At 46.1% G+C, this 13,408-nt stretch overlaps 1 protein-coding gene across 1 annotated transcript; it reads left to right on the top strand.

The window, feature by feature from the left end:
- The first annotated feature begins 2,788 nt into the window (after positions 1 to 2,788).
- On the top strand, positions 2,789 to 12,776 carry LOC114854647 (polyamine-modulated factor 1-binding protein 1-like). Its single transcript, XM_029149251.3, has 6 exons — positions 2,789 to 2,897; positions 3,119 to 3,193; positions 4,205 to 4,298; positions 4,390 to 4,430; positions 8,520 to 8,622; positions 11,386 to 12,776. Exons 1-6 carry the CDS (start codon positions 2,857 to 2,859, stop codon positions 11,626 to 11,628), a joined length of 597 nt encoding a protein of 198 aa, XP_029005084.1. The 5' UTR covers positions 2,789 to 2,856; the 3' UTR covers positions 11,629 to 12,776.
- The last annotated feature ends 632 nt before the right edge of the window (positions 12,777 to 13,408 follow it).

Raw genomic sequence — 13,408 nt, 5'->3', positions numbered from 1 at the left:
GGTGTTGTGTTGTGTGTGTGTGTGTGGTGTGTGTGTGTGTGTGGTGTGGTGTGTGCCTGAACGCCATCCTGTACCTTTGTCCCACTTGGTCTGTACGCGGCGTGCCGCATAGCCCGCCACCTTAACATTCAGTTCCAGGCCCCTTTCCCCTCTCCGCGCCACAAAACATAAACCATAGCAGGCCACAGGTAAACAGCGAATCTCGGCGTCCAATCCTTCACGGGGGTAGGCCAATTACAAACTCAGCATGTCACCCCTCCATCACCAACATTACACCGCTTGCACCACCACACCACACACACACAATCACACACACCACACCACACACACACACAACCCAGCACTACCGCCCTCAGTCCTTGAAACCACTCTCCGTCACTTTATCACTTATTCTCTCTCTCTTCCGTCTCCCCTCCCTCTCTGCTGCATGTCATTCTCTGTCACTCCGCCTTGTTGCAAAATTGCACTGAGTGCGAGCTGCCACAGGTAAATTGGATAGTGTCATATACTACTGAGTCAATTTCCCTCCCTAGGTGTCAGCATACTTTACCTTAAATATTCTGCAGCGACTCTTAATAACACAGTCTTGGTCTATATACACTATCTCCACCGCAGCCCGGCTGTGCCACACTGCACACGGCACTCAGTAGCAATGTGTTAAATATTTACTCCTCAGAATGTCATGGAGGAGAGCAGGGGGGGACGGAGGAGAGGAGACGAGGAGATGAAATGGAAACAATGTGTCCCCGTTTGGTGTTTTAGCTGTCCTGGATCTGTTTTGCAAAGTTAGTCTACGAGACATTCCATTCACCACGGAATGTTTTTAGGATACATGCAACCCGTATCTATGTAGTCTGCGCCGAGTCGGAAAAAGTATATATTTTACAGTATGGAGAGATGGAAATTTGAAAAGTGGCTGGTGTTTGCGACTCAGAACAGAAGTAGCTGACGTGCGGTGATGTAGCGCGTCTTCTGCTCTTTTATTGGTTTGAGCGTCGGGCCCGTTGCTCGAGCCAAACTGAAAAGCAAAGCAACATCTTCCCATTGTGACGACCAAACAATAAAAAAAAACAGACGTTCGCATGTGACCTTAACTTTTCTAAATTTCTGTCAGCCCGCGTTGAAAATGTCACTAATCTCAGATTGGTCTTCCGGTTTTACGGCTTGTTTTAGATAAGCCCAATCCGGCTTTCTTCGGTCGCGTCACATGTAGAGAACTGATAAAATGCAATTTACAGCATTTTGTTTATATTGGAGGAGATAACCAGGAAGTGCTCGACGTAATGTGGCCTTAGTTTGGGCAGCCAACTGGTGCACTGAAAAATCCTGCTGTACATACAGTAGTTTCCCTGGATAATCGCTATGCCGGAATTATCAGCCCATTCGGAGTAATTTACCCCCGGTCGGCCCACACCAAACCACCAATCTGCAAACTTTATCACTTAGCAGCAGTATGCATTTGAGTGAAATTTGGGTAATACTATCTCCTGACTGTTCACTATGTGGCAGGTTGATCCTGATAATAATCATGAGCTTGAGGAAGGAAAGCTAACATCTCCTTAAGTGGCAGATCTCCAGCTTCAGACTTAGAGGCAGAATAATTCTCAGCGACGGGCTCCGGAGGAAAAAGAGAGAGCTAGAGAGAGAAGAGAGATTTGGAGAGAGAGAGTAGAGAGAGAGAGCTCGAGAGAGAGAGGAACGGTAAGAAAAACAGGCAGGGTTTTTAATGACTCTTTCTGCGCATAGAAAACATTGTCATTTCAATTAGTGGGTTGTTCACTCTATGAGCTTGTCTCCCGCTCGCACCCACAGCAACGCATCCCACCCCAGACGGCGCTCATCCCACACCACCCACCACACCACACACCACACAACACACACCACCACACCTATACCTTGAGTTGGTCATCCTACCCTCATTGGTAGTAGAATCACTGTGTCCAAAAGCAAGCCCCGCGCCATCCGGCCACCCTACGTACACATATCACCACAGGACCACGCAGGCGCACACACGCGCGCCCTCCCGAAAAAAAAGCGAGGTTTCAAAGGGAATTGCTTGACATCCGCGAGCTTAAAAGCCAGTCGGAATAACTTATCAGTGCGCGGGCTGCATCGTGCTGCGGGGTCATTTCATTACGATTACCTTCACCCTCCTTAACTCAAAGAGAGTGAGCGGGAGAGAGAGTGGGGGGGTGGCAGGTTGGTGGCGGCGCTGTGGCAGGGAGGGGTAAACTCTTCAAGAAAGCAAAGATAGGAAAGAGAGCCGAAGTTTCAGAATGCTTGACCTTTTACTTTGTCTTCTCTCACACTCTCTCTGGTTTTTGAACGTTGTCTCCGTTAGATGAGCTTACAATCTTTTTTTTTTTTTTTTTATACCCGCTTCCCTCCATAATCAGTATGTCATTTGCTGTTTCTCCTTCTCGCAGGTATTATAGGATATTTCAAAGTCGCGGGGAATAAGGGGAGGTGAACGCTTTAATTTCCTCCCTCGCGCCTTCCTCCCGGTTTTTAAAGGTCAACAATTTATATACAGGTGGGAGACACGTTTGCCCCGGACCCTTGTTTCCTCCCCCCCGAGGGGTCTTCTGCTGGCTCCAGTACCGCATGTGCACAACCAGGGGCTTCGAAGCGGCCGGGGAGACGGAACCGCCCTCAGCGTCCCCGCGGTGGACTTCATTAAACTTTTTTGTTTATTGACAGATACCTTACCTAATTATTCATTGTTATTGTCTGATACATGAATTCTAACATGTCATCGAAGACCTTTAACAGTTTTCTCTCCTGCAGGTGGACACGCTGCAGCTGGAGCTGGAGGCAGCGCGATCAGACAGAGCGAGTCTTTGTCACGAGTCTCAGATGGTCATGACGAACGTCAGCCAGTGGATTTCTGAACAGAAGTAAGAGCTGACACGTGACTGAGCATGCATTTCTTTGTTTCTTTGTTGGCAGATGAAGGACATATGAAGGATTTTTGCCTTTGTGTTGTGTAAAAATGTGATATGCAATAAATGAAATTAAGCTAGTGTTAGTCTGCTCCCAATGCTGCAAAACACTCCATTCGGGTTCCATGTATGTTTCCATGAAACCTTTGCCTTGTTGGACTGTCTGGTTCTTTCAGGGCTTCTAATGAAAGTCTCGCTGCCCAGATGAAGGCCCAGAGCAAGCTGCTTCTCATTGCCACTGAAGAGAGGGAGTGAGTACTGTTACAGTGTGACCTAAGACAAGTGTATATGTAGTGTGTGGGCTCAGATCTGTGTGGTGCAGTTCAGAGAGACACCTGCAAACCAGCTCACCTTTTCCTATACATGAGTCATGTTTGATGTCACAGTGGGTCGTGTCTCGGTTACAGCGTGCGTGTGGACACGTGTTGAAGGGATTCGGGTGGACTCTGTGACATCCTCACAGCTGACAGTCTGTTTTGCATGTCTTCATCGTCACGACTCCCATGCGCGTGAGCAGAACTCACCCAGACAGAGACGTGACTTGTCCCCAGTTCCTACAGATCAAAGCGGCTCTGGTCGTCTTCTGTCATCCCACCCCGCCCCTCCTGCGGGGGCCAACCAGCCCAGCCCCGCCCAGCGGCCGCTTGAGTTGTGTGTTTGAGCACAGGTTTAGTGATGGTGACAGACTCACCACACCTGGAACGCACTGGCTCCAACGAAGCTGGGGTTCATAGAATCCTCCTCCTCACACTCAGCGACTTAATATAAAAATTTGATTCTACTTCCCCTCCCCATAAAATGAAGCAATTTCATGCTTCTGATGTTGTAGCATAATAGTGAAATGCGCATCTAAATGAGAACTTGTTTTAATAGTTCTGGAAACTAACTGGTACTGTAGCATGGCAACAATTCAAAACACATGGCCACAAGAGTAAGCGATAAACACCTGCAACAACATAACAATATTTCAATTACTGTGTGTGTGTGTGTGTGTGTGTGTGTGTGTGTGTGTGTGTGTGTGTGTGTGTGTGTGTGTGTGTGTTTGTGTGTTTGTGTGTGTGTGTGTGTGTCAGAGATAATGGCTGAGCTGTTTGTTAAAGGCTGTTCTGGAAGCACAGACCCCACTGCAGATGCCTGGCAGAATATTTTGTCTGTCTGTTAACAAGAGCCTCTTGATGATAATGGGTGTCGGCCGTTCTCCGCGTCTGCCTCTCTCTATGTATATTTCCCTGTTTAACTCCGTATCTCCCTCACTTTGTCAGACATCTTCAGGAGACTAATGACACACTGAAGGCGGAGGTAGAGAGACTGAAGGGAGCGCTGGATGAGAAGGACAGAGACGTGGAGGGATTCAAGGTGAACGAGTGCAGAGTGGGGCAAGCAATGGGCGACAAACAGGGAGAGTAGATCATAAACAGGTTTGTTTTTATTTTGTAATTGTTCGCAGGCCCAGATCCGGCACCAGAGCATGCGGCTCGACAGGAGAACGTGAGTCATCTGTGTGTATTCCTGCTTGGCCTGTGTGTGTGAGTATAGGTGTGTGCGTCCATCAGCTGATCGGATTTTAGCATCCTCATCCAACAAAAGCGTTGCCCGCCACGTTTCGCTCTTTCACACACAATCTAGCCTGAACAAAGCTGATGATGATAATAACAGCGGGAGTGCCAAGTTGTGAATGAAACACCCCGCGGGCCCAGCCACCTGTGTGTGCCAGGGCGCGCGTGCACGTGCACTTGTGCGCGTGCACGCTGCGTCTCGCCTCGTCTCCAGTGCGAATATGTTATTCATGCTGGGCTTTTAACAATGATTACACTCCAATCAAGGGCCCATCCTCTCCTGCTTGCCACCCCCATGGCTGTCAAATAGCATTCATCAATAGAGAGGAGATATATTCATTATGTTCATTAGGGCAATGAGAATGAATGTGGCACAGATGGGATTGGGTGTCGGGTGGAAGTGAGAAAGGGGAGCGGGTGTTTGTGGGGGCACCTGCCTGCAGCAGTGCTGCCCTTGCCCCCAGTGTAACCCCCTAGGGTCCTTCTCATTAACAACCCCCCCGCTCGAACTCACCGTGTTTTACAGACCGCACACGCCAATGTTGCACCCCTACCCTAACGAACCACCGTCCCCTGTTTCCAAAACGGATCAGATTTGTTTTGACTGGAGTAGGTTTCCAATTTTATTCAAAGCTGTCAGTCATTTTAATGATATCATTAAGGGGCCACGACAGAAAGATGAATCGCATTTCTTTGTCTTTCCCTCATAATTGCGAATGAGCGAGAGAGGAGGTGGGGGGGGCAGAGCGAGAGAGGCAGTTCATATAGAAGTATGCATAAGAGGGGTTTTGATTGAGCGAATATAATAACACGGAACGAGATAAAAACAGTGAATGGAAGCCGCTGCCATAGTGTCTTCTCTTTTTTCTTTTGCTTTATTATGAGGATTCGTAATTTATTTTATTCCATTATTGTCTGCGGCCGCACGCTGCACACCAAAAATGCCATATGTATGAAAATCATGCATCTATAAGGCAACAGATTTGTTATGATATTTTCATATACATTCGCTGTTTAAATCTTATTACTGGTGGCAAAGGGGGGGTTCCCTGCATTGTCTATTTACTGTCACTATCGATGACAGAAATCAGCGTGGCATGAAGGCTTTGTCATTAGGTATGGCTTTATTAAAGAAAATTTATTATGATAACATGGCCTACTGTTCCAGAGCAGCTGGGAATGTCACGGCCTCACATTGTGAATGGCATATTATATCAGGATCTAATGGCGAGGATATAAGTTTGATTTAGACAGAGGCTCGTGTTGTAATGGGGGCTAGAAAAAATTTTAGCAATCAAATAATTCAAGTGCGGTGTTTAAAAAAATATGTGAAAAAATATGGGCTTTTGTGAGTGTAAATCAAAACCTGGCATTAGAGGATTAGTTTGATGATCATCTCACCCGTTGAATGGCACCAGTGGCCTTGTTGGCTCCAATAGAGGCTGCCTTGCAATGTGGAGGCGAAGCACATCATCAGAAAGAATAGTTCAGTTATAGTTCTTTCCCCAGCCGCTTTAAAGCCCCGTTTGCTTAAAAAAAAAAAAAAAAAAAGAAAGAGGAACAACGCTTTGTAGCCTTAAGAGCTAAATGCAGTTTCAGTCTTAATTGCATAGTGGCAATATCTGAAATAACAGTCCTGTTATTGATCAGCAACCAACCCTTTCTGCTTCAAAGAAACGCTGCCCGCCCCTTTTCTTCCTGTCTGTCTTCCCTCCAGGGGCGTTTAATGTGAGCAGCTACAGGAATAACAAAGCCCTACTTGAAGTTTGCCATAAAACCTAAATGACATGAATATAACAACAGAAGTCATGCAAATACATTACAGTCTAGTGTTTTGTTTCGTAACAGTAATTACGCACCGGCCTCAAATTAACCGTTCACCGCTTCACAGAGTGTCTTTCTCGGCAAACATTAAAATAGCAGCGCACATTAAAAAGCGCAGCGCGGAGGCAGCACAGATCGATGCGATGCCCTCTCGCCAACCGGCAGCAACCGACCTCGGCGACTGGCTGACACGACCCATCTGGGGGAGAACGCGCTCATAAAGCCTCAGGCTTCATCAAGCCGCACCGCTAATGATGTGCTTCCAATTAAGAGCAGCCAGTGATCACAAGCGGAGGATTGTCCAAACGCGGAGAAGCAAAGTGACAGAGACCGCAGAAAGAGGAGACTGTGCGAGGAGAGAGTTAAGCCTTGCATAAAATTTACAGCAGCAACCACCGAGCTGTAAATAAGAACGATGAGAGCGAGAGGGGAAGCGTGGTAGTTATTGCCTGGTTTAGAGAGCGTAGGCAGCTTGGCTTTGACACTAATTACTGTAATTACAACATACACTGATTGGGTTAAGCCGCTAATTACCCACATCTGCGTCTGCATGTAAACAGAGCACACATGTTTCCACAGGCGTCGCGCCAAGTGCTCAGCGCATCGCTGCCTTCACACATCGGGAGCATAAATCTCACACAGTTGTCTCAGCGGCAATGATGTTTCATGATCTGCTGAAGACCACATTACCCGTCTAGGAAGGAGCTTAAATCATGGGAAGAATCTGCGGAGATGTGGATTTATGGAGTTGGCTTGTGCTTAAAGTTTATGCCTCCTGTTTTTCTAGCAGTGTAGTAATGGGAACTCGTGGAGACGTCTTCCAGGAGGCATTTTCAATTTAAAAGATCAAAGGAAATGTCAGCGTTTCTCCTTATTAATGTTCTTTATAGCATTATTATGTTGTGGAATTAAAATATCTGGAAGGGTCACATGCAATTATGATCAGTTTATTAATGTCATTTTCAGCAAATTAAGTTCCCTTTGAATTTTTTTTTTTATTAGTCAAGTTGGTTTTCAGACTTTGAATTCGATTATGTTCCATCTGCTGAGGCAGTATAGATTAATGTCACATGATTAATTAAAAACTCCCATCAGTTCTACTTCAGTATATATTTAGGCTGTATAGTTGATATATTTGTTGTGTCTTGTGGTGGATGTTTCACTGTTATTTGAGTTATGGGATATAGTTTCAATAATGAATCTAATAAACTTTTCAGACCAAAATGTCAGTTTGAATATTAAAATTTCCCTCTAGCATCTCCCCAGACCCTAAATGCTTTAAATTGTGGCTAATAGGACCCAAACGTTTGTGGGGGGTGTCCGTGTGTCTCACTTGCCCACACCCACAAGAACAACGACGGCATCTATTAGCGTCCCGACGAGCGAGCTCGTCTTCTCAACTGAAGCAAAATGGGGCCGTCTCTCCATCCGGTGCCCTGATAGGACGTCTCCGCCGGTTCCTGTACAAGAAGATTAACATTAAAGACGTACAGTGTTACTTCAGTGGGCTAAAATGTCTTTAAAAAAGTATTTAGAGCGTTTTTTTGTTTCTTCCCGAACGCTAACTGAACAGGTTTACTGGGGCATGAAGGGAAGAGCGTAAAGCGGGGGGCAGCCAGCTCCTCCGTCCGCACAGAGCACCATTATCCACCGTCGTTAATTTAATATACATTCCTTAGTCAGCCCTGGGTCGGAATACGGCAGCCCCCGAACATTTGTTTGTCATTTCCCAAAACGTTTTTAATAAACAGTTAAAAAATTTAAATGGCTTTGTGTACTGTTAATGTTCCCCGGCTGCGGTTGCCTTCACCGTTGTTGTTGTTTTGTGTCTCTTTTTTTTGTTATCATTTTTATATGTTCTTTTATATACAATTTAATGATTCCTGGAACCCATTCGCTCAGCCATGTTTGACTTTAATGAAGATAGTTATAATGAAGATGATGCACACCATCTCCTTGCCCCGGATTTTCAAGGACAGTTGAATCTGTTTTGCCAGACAAAAGTATATGAACACGCACAAATACCCGAGTTTAAAGTTTAACACAGTAGAGGGGAAGGCAAGCTACTTATTTTTTGTAGTAAAGTGCAGCTGAGCCTGTAACTTATGTAATGTTTTTTTTATTTAAAGTGTAAAATCTGTAAATTTAATATCTGATTTGTTGTAAATGTTGTTTAATGTACATATGTTTGTTTCAGCGCGGAAAATCAAGGTTGTGTGGCTTTAAACCTCAGCAAAATCGAGGACATGCAGACCAGAATGCGAAGCAACCTGGAGGCCATTGGGATGTTAAATCAACAAGTAAGACACACACACACACACACGCCAGGTCCTGACAGTCCTTTTACCTGACAGATACAAACACACACCCACTGGCCCACCTGCTGTTGAGCTCACACAGAAAAGGAAGCTTTCATGCGTCCAACTTCAAACACACAAGCGCACTTACACACAGGCGCACGCAGACATCCATTTCCTCTTCCTACGATAAAAGTGAAAAGTAGGCAGCAGGGCGAGGAAGGGTGTGTGTGTGTGTGTGTGTGTGTGTGTGTGTGTGTGTGTGTGTGTGTGTGTGTGTGTGTGTGTGTGTGTGTGTGTGTGTGTGTGTGTGTGTGTGTGTGTGTGTGCGCGTGCGGCGTTGGGAAGGGGGGACAAATCGTATCGGGAAAAGGCAGTGACGTTTCTTTCCACTGGTAAATGATTTCCCTTTCATGAAACTGAGAGAGGGAAGTATATCAATACAGCCGTGCTGATCTCTTCATGACAGCATAGGGAAATGGCCCGCTGTGATAAAACAATGTGGGGGAAAAAACACAGAGGAATATTCTGAGGAAAAGCTGACATTTTTTTACTGTGTTGAACTTCACAAGAGTCAACAAATCACCAAAAGAGGGAGGAATCAAAAAGTACTCCTGAGCCCCCTCAGTTCTCCAAAACTCCAGAGCCTGGGGAACCGCTCACCCGACTTTTGTTAGTGGTGGAACGGCCCGCTGATTGACAGGGTACCACGAGAGGTGGGACTTGTTGAAGTTTTGACGCGGCGCTGTTTCAGCGGAAGGCGACCGGCATTAGCTGCGTGTTTGAGATGGAGGAAGATGGAGGAAAAAGGGGGCGAGAGAGAGAGAGGGGGGAAGAGAGAGAGGAAGAGAAGTGTTGTTTAACAGGTCAGGTGTGTAATAGCGCCTCTTAATCTCTAGTGTGAATCATTACACACATCGATCCAACATGGGCAGCTGACACACACACACACACACACACACACACACACACACACACACACACACACACACACACACACACACTGCAAAGGTATAGGTAGTTCATTTACCCAAGGATATTCCCCTCACTGTCCACTGCCCACACCGGAGTACAGGCTCGCGCTCGCATACAGATGTCGGAGAAGCTCTGATCTCATTTAGATCCGAGCTTTTAGTCATAGACCCCGTGTGCTGCTCTCGCACACAGCTGCATCATAACATGGTTTCCACAGGACACAACGGAGCGCGAGCACCGGTCCCGTGCAAACCTTGAAGATGTCACGCGGGTGAATCTCCGTGAACTGGGATGAGAGCGGGCGTCAGAGGAAGGCAGTTTGAATCGATATTCCCCCTTCACACGCAGCTGCACGTCTGAAAAAACACCAGCTACACAGATCGAGAAGCACCGGCAGCGGCGGCGCAGCAACAAGCGCGCGCTCGTCTTTCCTCCCGACACATGCAAACCGATCCACCCGCAGTGTGCGAAGGCTGAGGAGACAAGCTGTGATTTTTAATTTCACCCCCCTCTCTTGCAATTAGGGAAGCCACCAAAGATGGGGAAAATTAAACAGGTCCCTCGGAATATACAGTTAATTATAAATGTCAGCCTCGCTGTGTTTCATGTGGAAACTCTATTGCTTTTGGCGTAACATAAAATGAACATGTAGATAGTAAATAGTCCTTAAGCATCTTAGCGGAGTTGTGAGGCATCGTGTCAACATGTCATTGGCTCTTCAAGGGTTAAGCCTGAGACCCAGATACAGTGTTTCTAGTCCTCAGATATAATACATTTGTTGAGATTTATTGAGCATCTGTGTGTGTGTGTGTGTGTGTGGTGTGTGTGTGTGTGTGTGTGTGTGTGTGTGTGTGTGTGTGTGTGTGTGTGTGTTGTGTGTGTGTGTGTGTGTGTGTGTGTGTGTGTGTGTGTGTGTGTGTGTCTGGAAGCGGAACCATCTGGAATTGTGTCTGTCTCATCTCCGCTTGCCGTCTTCTCAGTAGAAGATACCCACACACATGGCCAGACATGTCCGTTGTGGTGACATCATCCTTCAACCGCAGCCGACTTAAAACAGCAGATGTGGACGAGTGCAGCTGTCATTACCCCGCTGCCTCTTTGTCTCTCCATCCTTTAATTTCTTATTTTGCTATTCCTCAGAGCTAAAAATAAATTAAATCACGCCTTTCATCCTCTTTTATCGGCCTTATTGCGCTTTTTTGACTGGCACATTTTGCATATATTACCACACTTTACAACTAATGCAAATGTTTTTTTCTTTTACTTTTTAACTCGCACTCTATCCTGTCTTCATCTTGTCCTTGTCAAGTTAAAAAAAAAGAAAGAAGAAAAACCCACAAAATAAAACAACCTCCACTTAGCTGGTCTGTAATTGTATTTCAGGGCCCAATCATGTTCTGACGATGTGCGATTTGTTTTGTGTCACAGATGATTTTGTGTCAAATCGACCTCTAATGATCGCTCAAATTGACTGTTTTCACGTGGAAACCCACACCATCGCGTGATCCTCACTCGCAGCCGCTTCAAACTGTGAACACAATGCTCCTGAAAAGCCATCACAGCTCCCATTTGCATTTCTTTTTCAAGAGGCATGAAAGCAACTGTGAAGGATGAATTAAATACATAATGAGGTGTTGGCTACTTTGTCAGCGTGATACCTGTTGACTTTTGATGCTTGATGTTTATCGGTTACATCCAATTATGTTTTGTCTTTTTGTAGATTGGAGGAAATCAGGGGGATGTTTTAACCTTTTAAAACTTCAGCAAAAGTCTTTGTCTTCCTTTCTCCAGTTAAACACCCTCAGCCAGGAAAATGAGCAGCTGCGTAGGCAGCTGGATGAAGAAAGGTGCATGCGCAGACAAATGGAGCGGCTTCTCCCTCCCACCTCCCAGCACTGCTCCACCCACCTCCCCGTCTCCCCCGGTGCCCACCCACCGCCTGAGTGCGCCTCCCTCCCTCCGCTCCCTCACCTGCCTCACCCACTGAGCTCGACTTGGGTGACGGGGGACACGAGCTCGGCCGAGTGGAGCTGACGTCGACCGGGTGAGTCCCAGCGTTTGGACGACGGCGCCTCTTTGCTCCTCTGGAAGACATTTGGTCTGGGAGGACAAGCAGGGATCTGACCAAATGAAGCCCACTGAAGACTTTGACCTGTCGCGACCTTTTGACCTCCAGCTCCTCGCTAGGGAGATTCCGCGGTATGAGGTTAATGTCCTGCAGGTCAAAGTCAATGCTCAGCACCTGAGGGGAGCACCAAAAGCAGTGAATACTGCAATTTAGCTTAAAAAATATCTTTACGACTGCAGCACGGAGATGTTTGTTCTGCCATGAAGGCAAAGCAGAAGGAAGCAAAACATCACTGAAAAATAAATATTTTTAAATGTACTAAGCATAAAAATAGTAATTCCTATCACACAGCCTGCACCGTGTGCATCTTTACTGCTGTAATGATTTGCCCACCTGCATGTGAGCCACTGTTCACCCAACTTTCAGCCCGCAGGACATGTATTTGGGTGAAATTCACCGACCGTATACACTCCCTCAAAGAATGAACGTTTCCAGTCAGAATCACAGACTGGGGATCAGATTCAACATTTGAATTCAGAGGAAGTACAAGGAACCAGTGACATTCAAACGGAGGACAGAGGTGCTCGACTCAGACACTTTGAAGATGAAAACTTTGTTAAACTCTATTCAAAGCAGCAACTCTGCCACTGGATCGAAGGTGACTTCAACCAAGCCCAGTTCAACGGCACCACGAGTCTTTACAGACGGACAGCTGCCCTTTATAAAACCTAGACTCGACTGGCAAAGCCCGAACCATCAAACATTCTCAAGCTTGTATTGACGATGTGTGAACCACGGCCGTCTCCTCCTTTACAGTCCTCTAAAACATCACAACGCAGAAGCACTTCCCCCGAACAGCCGACTCCAGGTTGGACTCCTCCGCTTGCGCTGCAGCTGTGCACCATGTGTCCTGCATCCACTCAGTGTACTGAGTACATTCATGTGGGTGAGCGTGCGCTTCTGTTTGTTGGCTGTTCGAGGTATTTAGAGTCGGGTTTTATACTGTTATGCTGTGGTGTTGCCTTTTAGTAAGTGAAAAACAAGCATGTCATTAAGCAAACATTTCTTTCTGTTTTGTGTTTTTATATATGCAATAAAAGAATTTATTCTGCAAGGTGGAAGTCACAACATGGCAGCAAGGATATATCTTTAGCATAGCATAACATAGTACAGTTGCCAACATCGCCCCACATAAATCACGTAAAAATGATTTTGAAGTGTTTTGACTTGTACCTCTTCATATGCTTCCAATGGTTGAACTGAACTGCTTGTTCACACGAGCAAAGACAAGGAAGAGACGCATGCGTACGTCTTAAAAACAGCATTATTATAATGTCATAATGAGAATTCTAGGGAAAGAAGGTCTCAGGCCACAATTGGCTTCCTCGGCTTGCGCTTTTCTCTGCCCCCACCTGTCTCCCACACTCCTCCACCTGTCCCCCCCCTCCCTCCTCTTTTTTTATCTTTCATTGGCGCTGTATACTGTCTACGTAAACTATTGTATAGCTGGTCAGGATTTTGTTCATTTTAATGATTTCAAGCTGAACTGCATGTCCTTGTTAGCTTAGTTTTCCTCATTTGCCATGTCACACTTAAAATACCCTCCTTTTATGTGCAAACGCACACACACACACACACACACACACACATTCGCACGCATTTATATTCTCTTACAAACACACACACACGCTTTACACAAATGGCACAGTCATTAAAAATAAAACCACAGTCTTTTTGAAAACTCCC

The sequence above is a fragment of the Betta splendens genome, chromosome 4, assembly GCF_900634795.4.
Source record: "Betta splendens chromosome 4, fBetSpl5.4, whole genome shotgun sequence".
Classification (NCBI taxonomy): domain Eukaryota; kingdom Metazoa; phylum Chordata; class Actinopteri; order Anabantiformes; family Osphronemidae; genus Betta; species Betta splendens.
This window is presented reverse-complemented; position numbering and strand designations above follow the sequence as displayed.

Bases quoted from the DNA above. Each gene is read 5' to 3' on its own strand.
- LOC114854647 (XM_029149251.3), top strand. From the start codon at position 2,857: ATGGTCATGACGAACGTCAGCCAGTGGATTTCTGAACAGAA. The intron at 4,299-4,389 runs GTGAACGAGTGC...AATTGTTCGCAG, and splicing joins GAGACGTGGAGGGATTCAAG to GCCCAGATCCGGCACCAGAG. The intron at 8,623-11,385 runs GTAAGACACACA...TCCTTTCTCCAG, and splicing joins TTGGGATGTTAAATCAACAA to TTAAACACCCTCAGCCAGGA.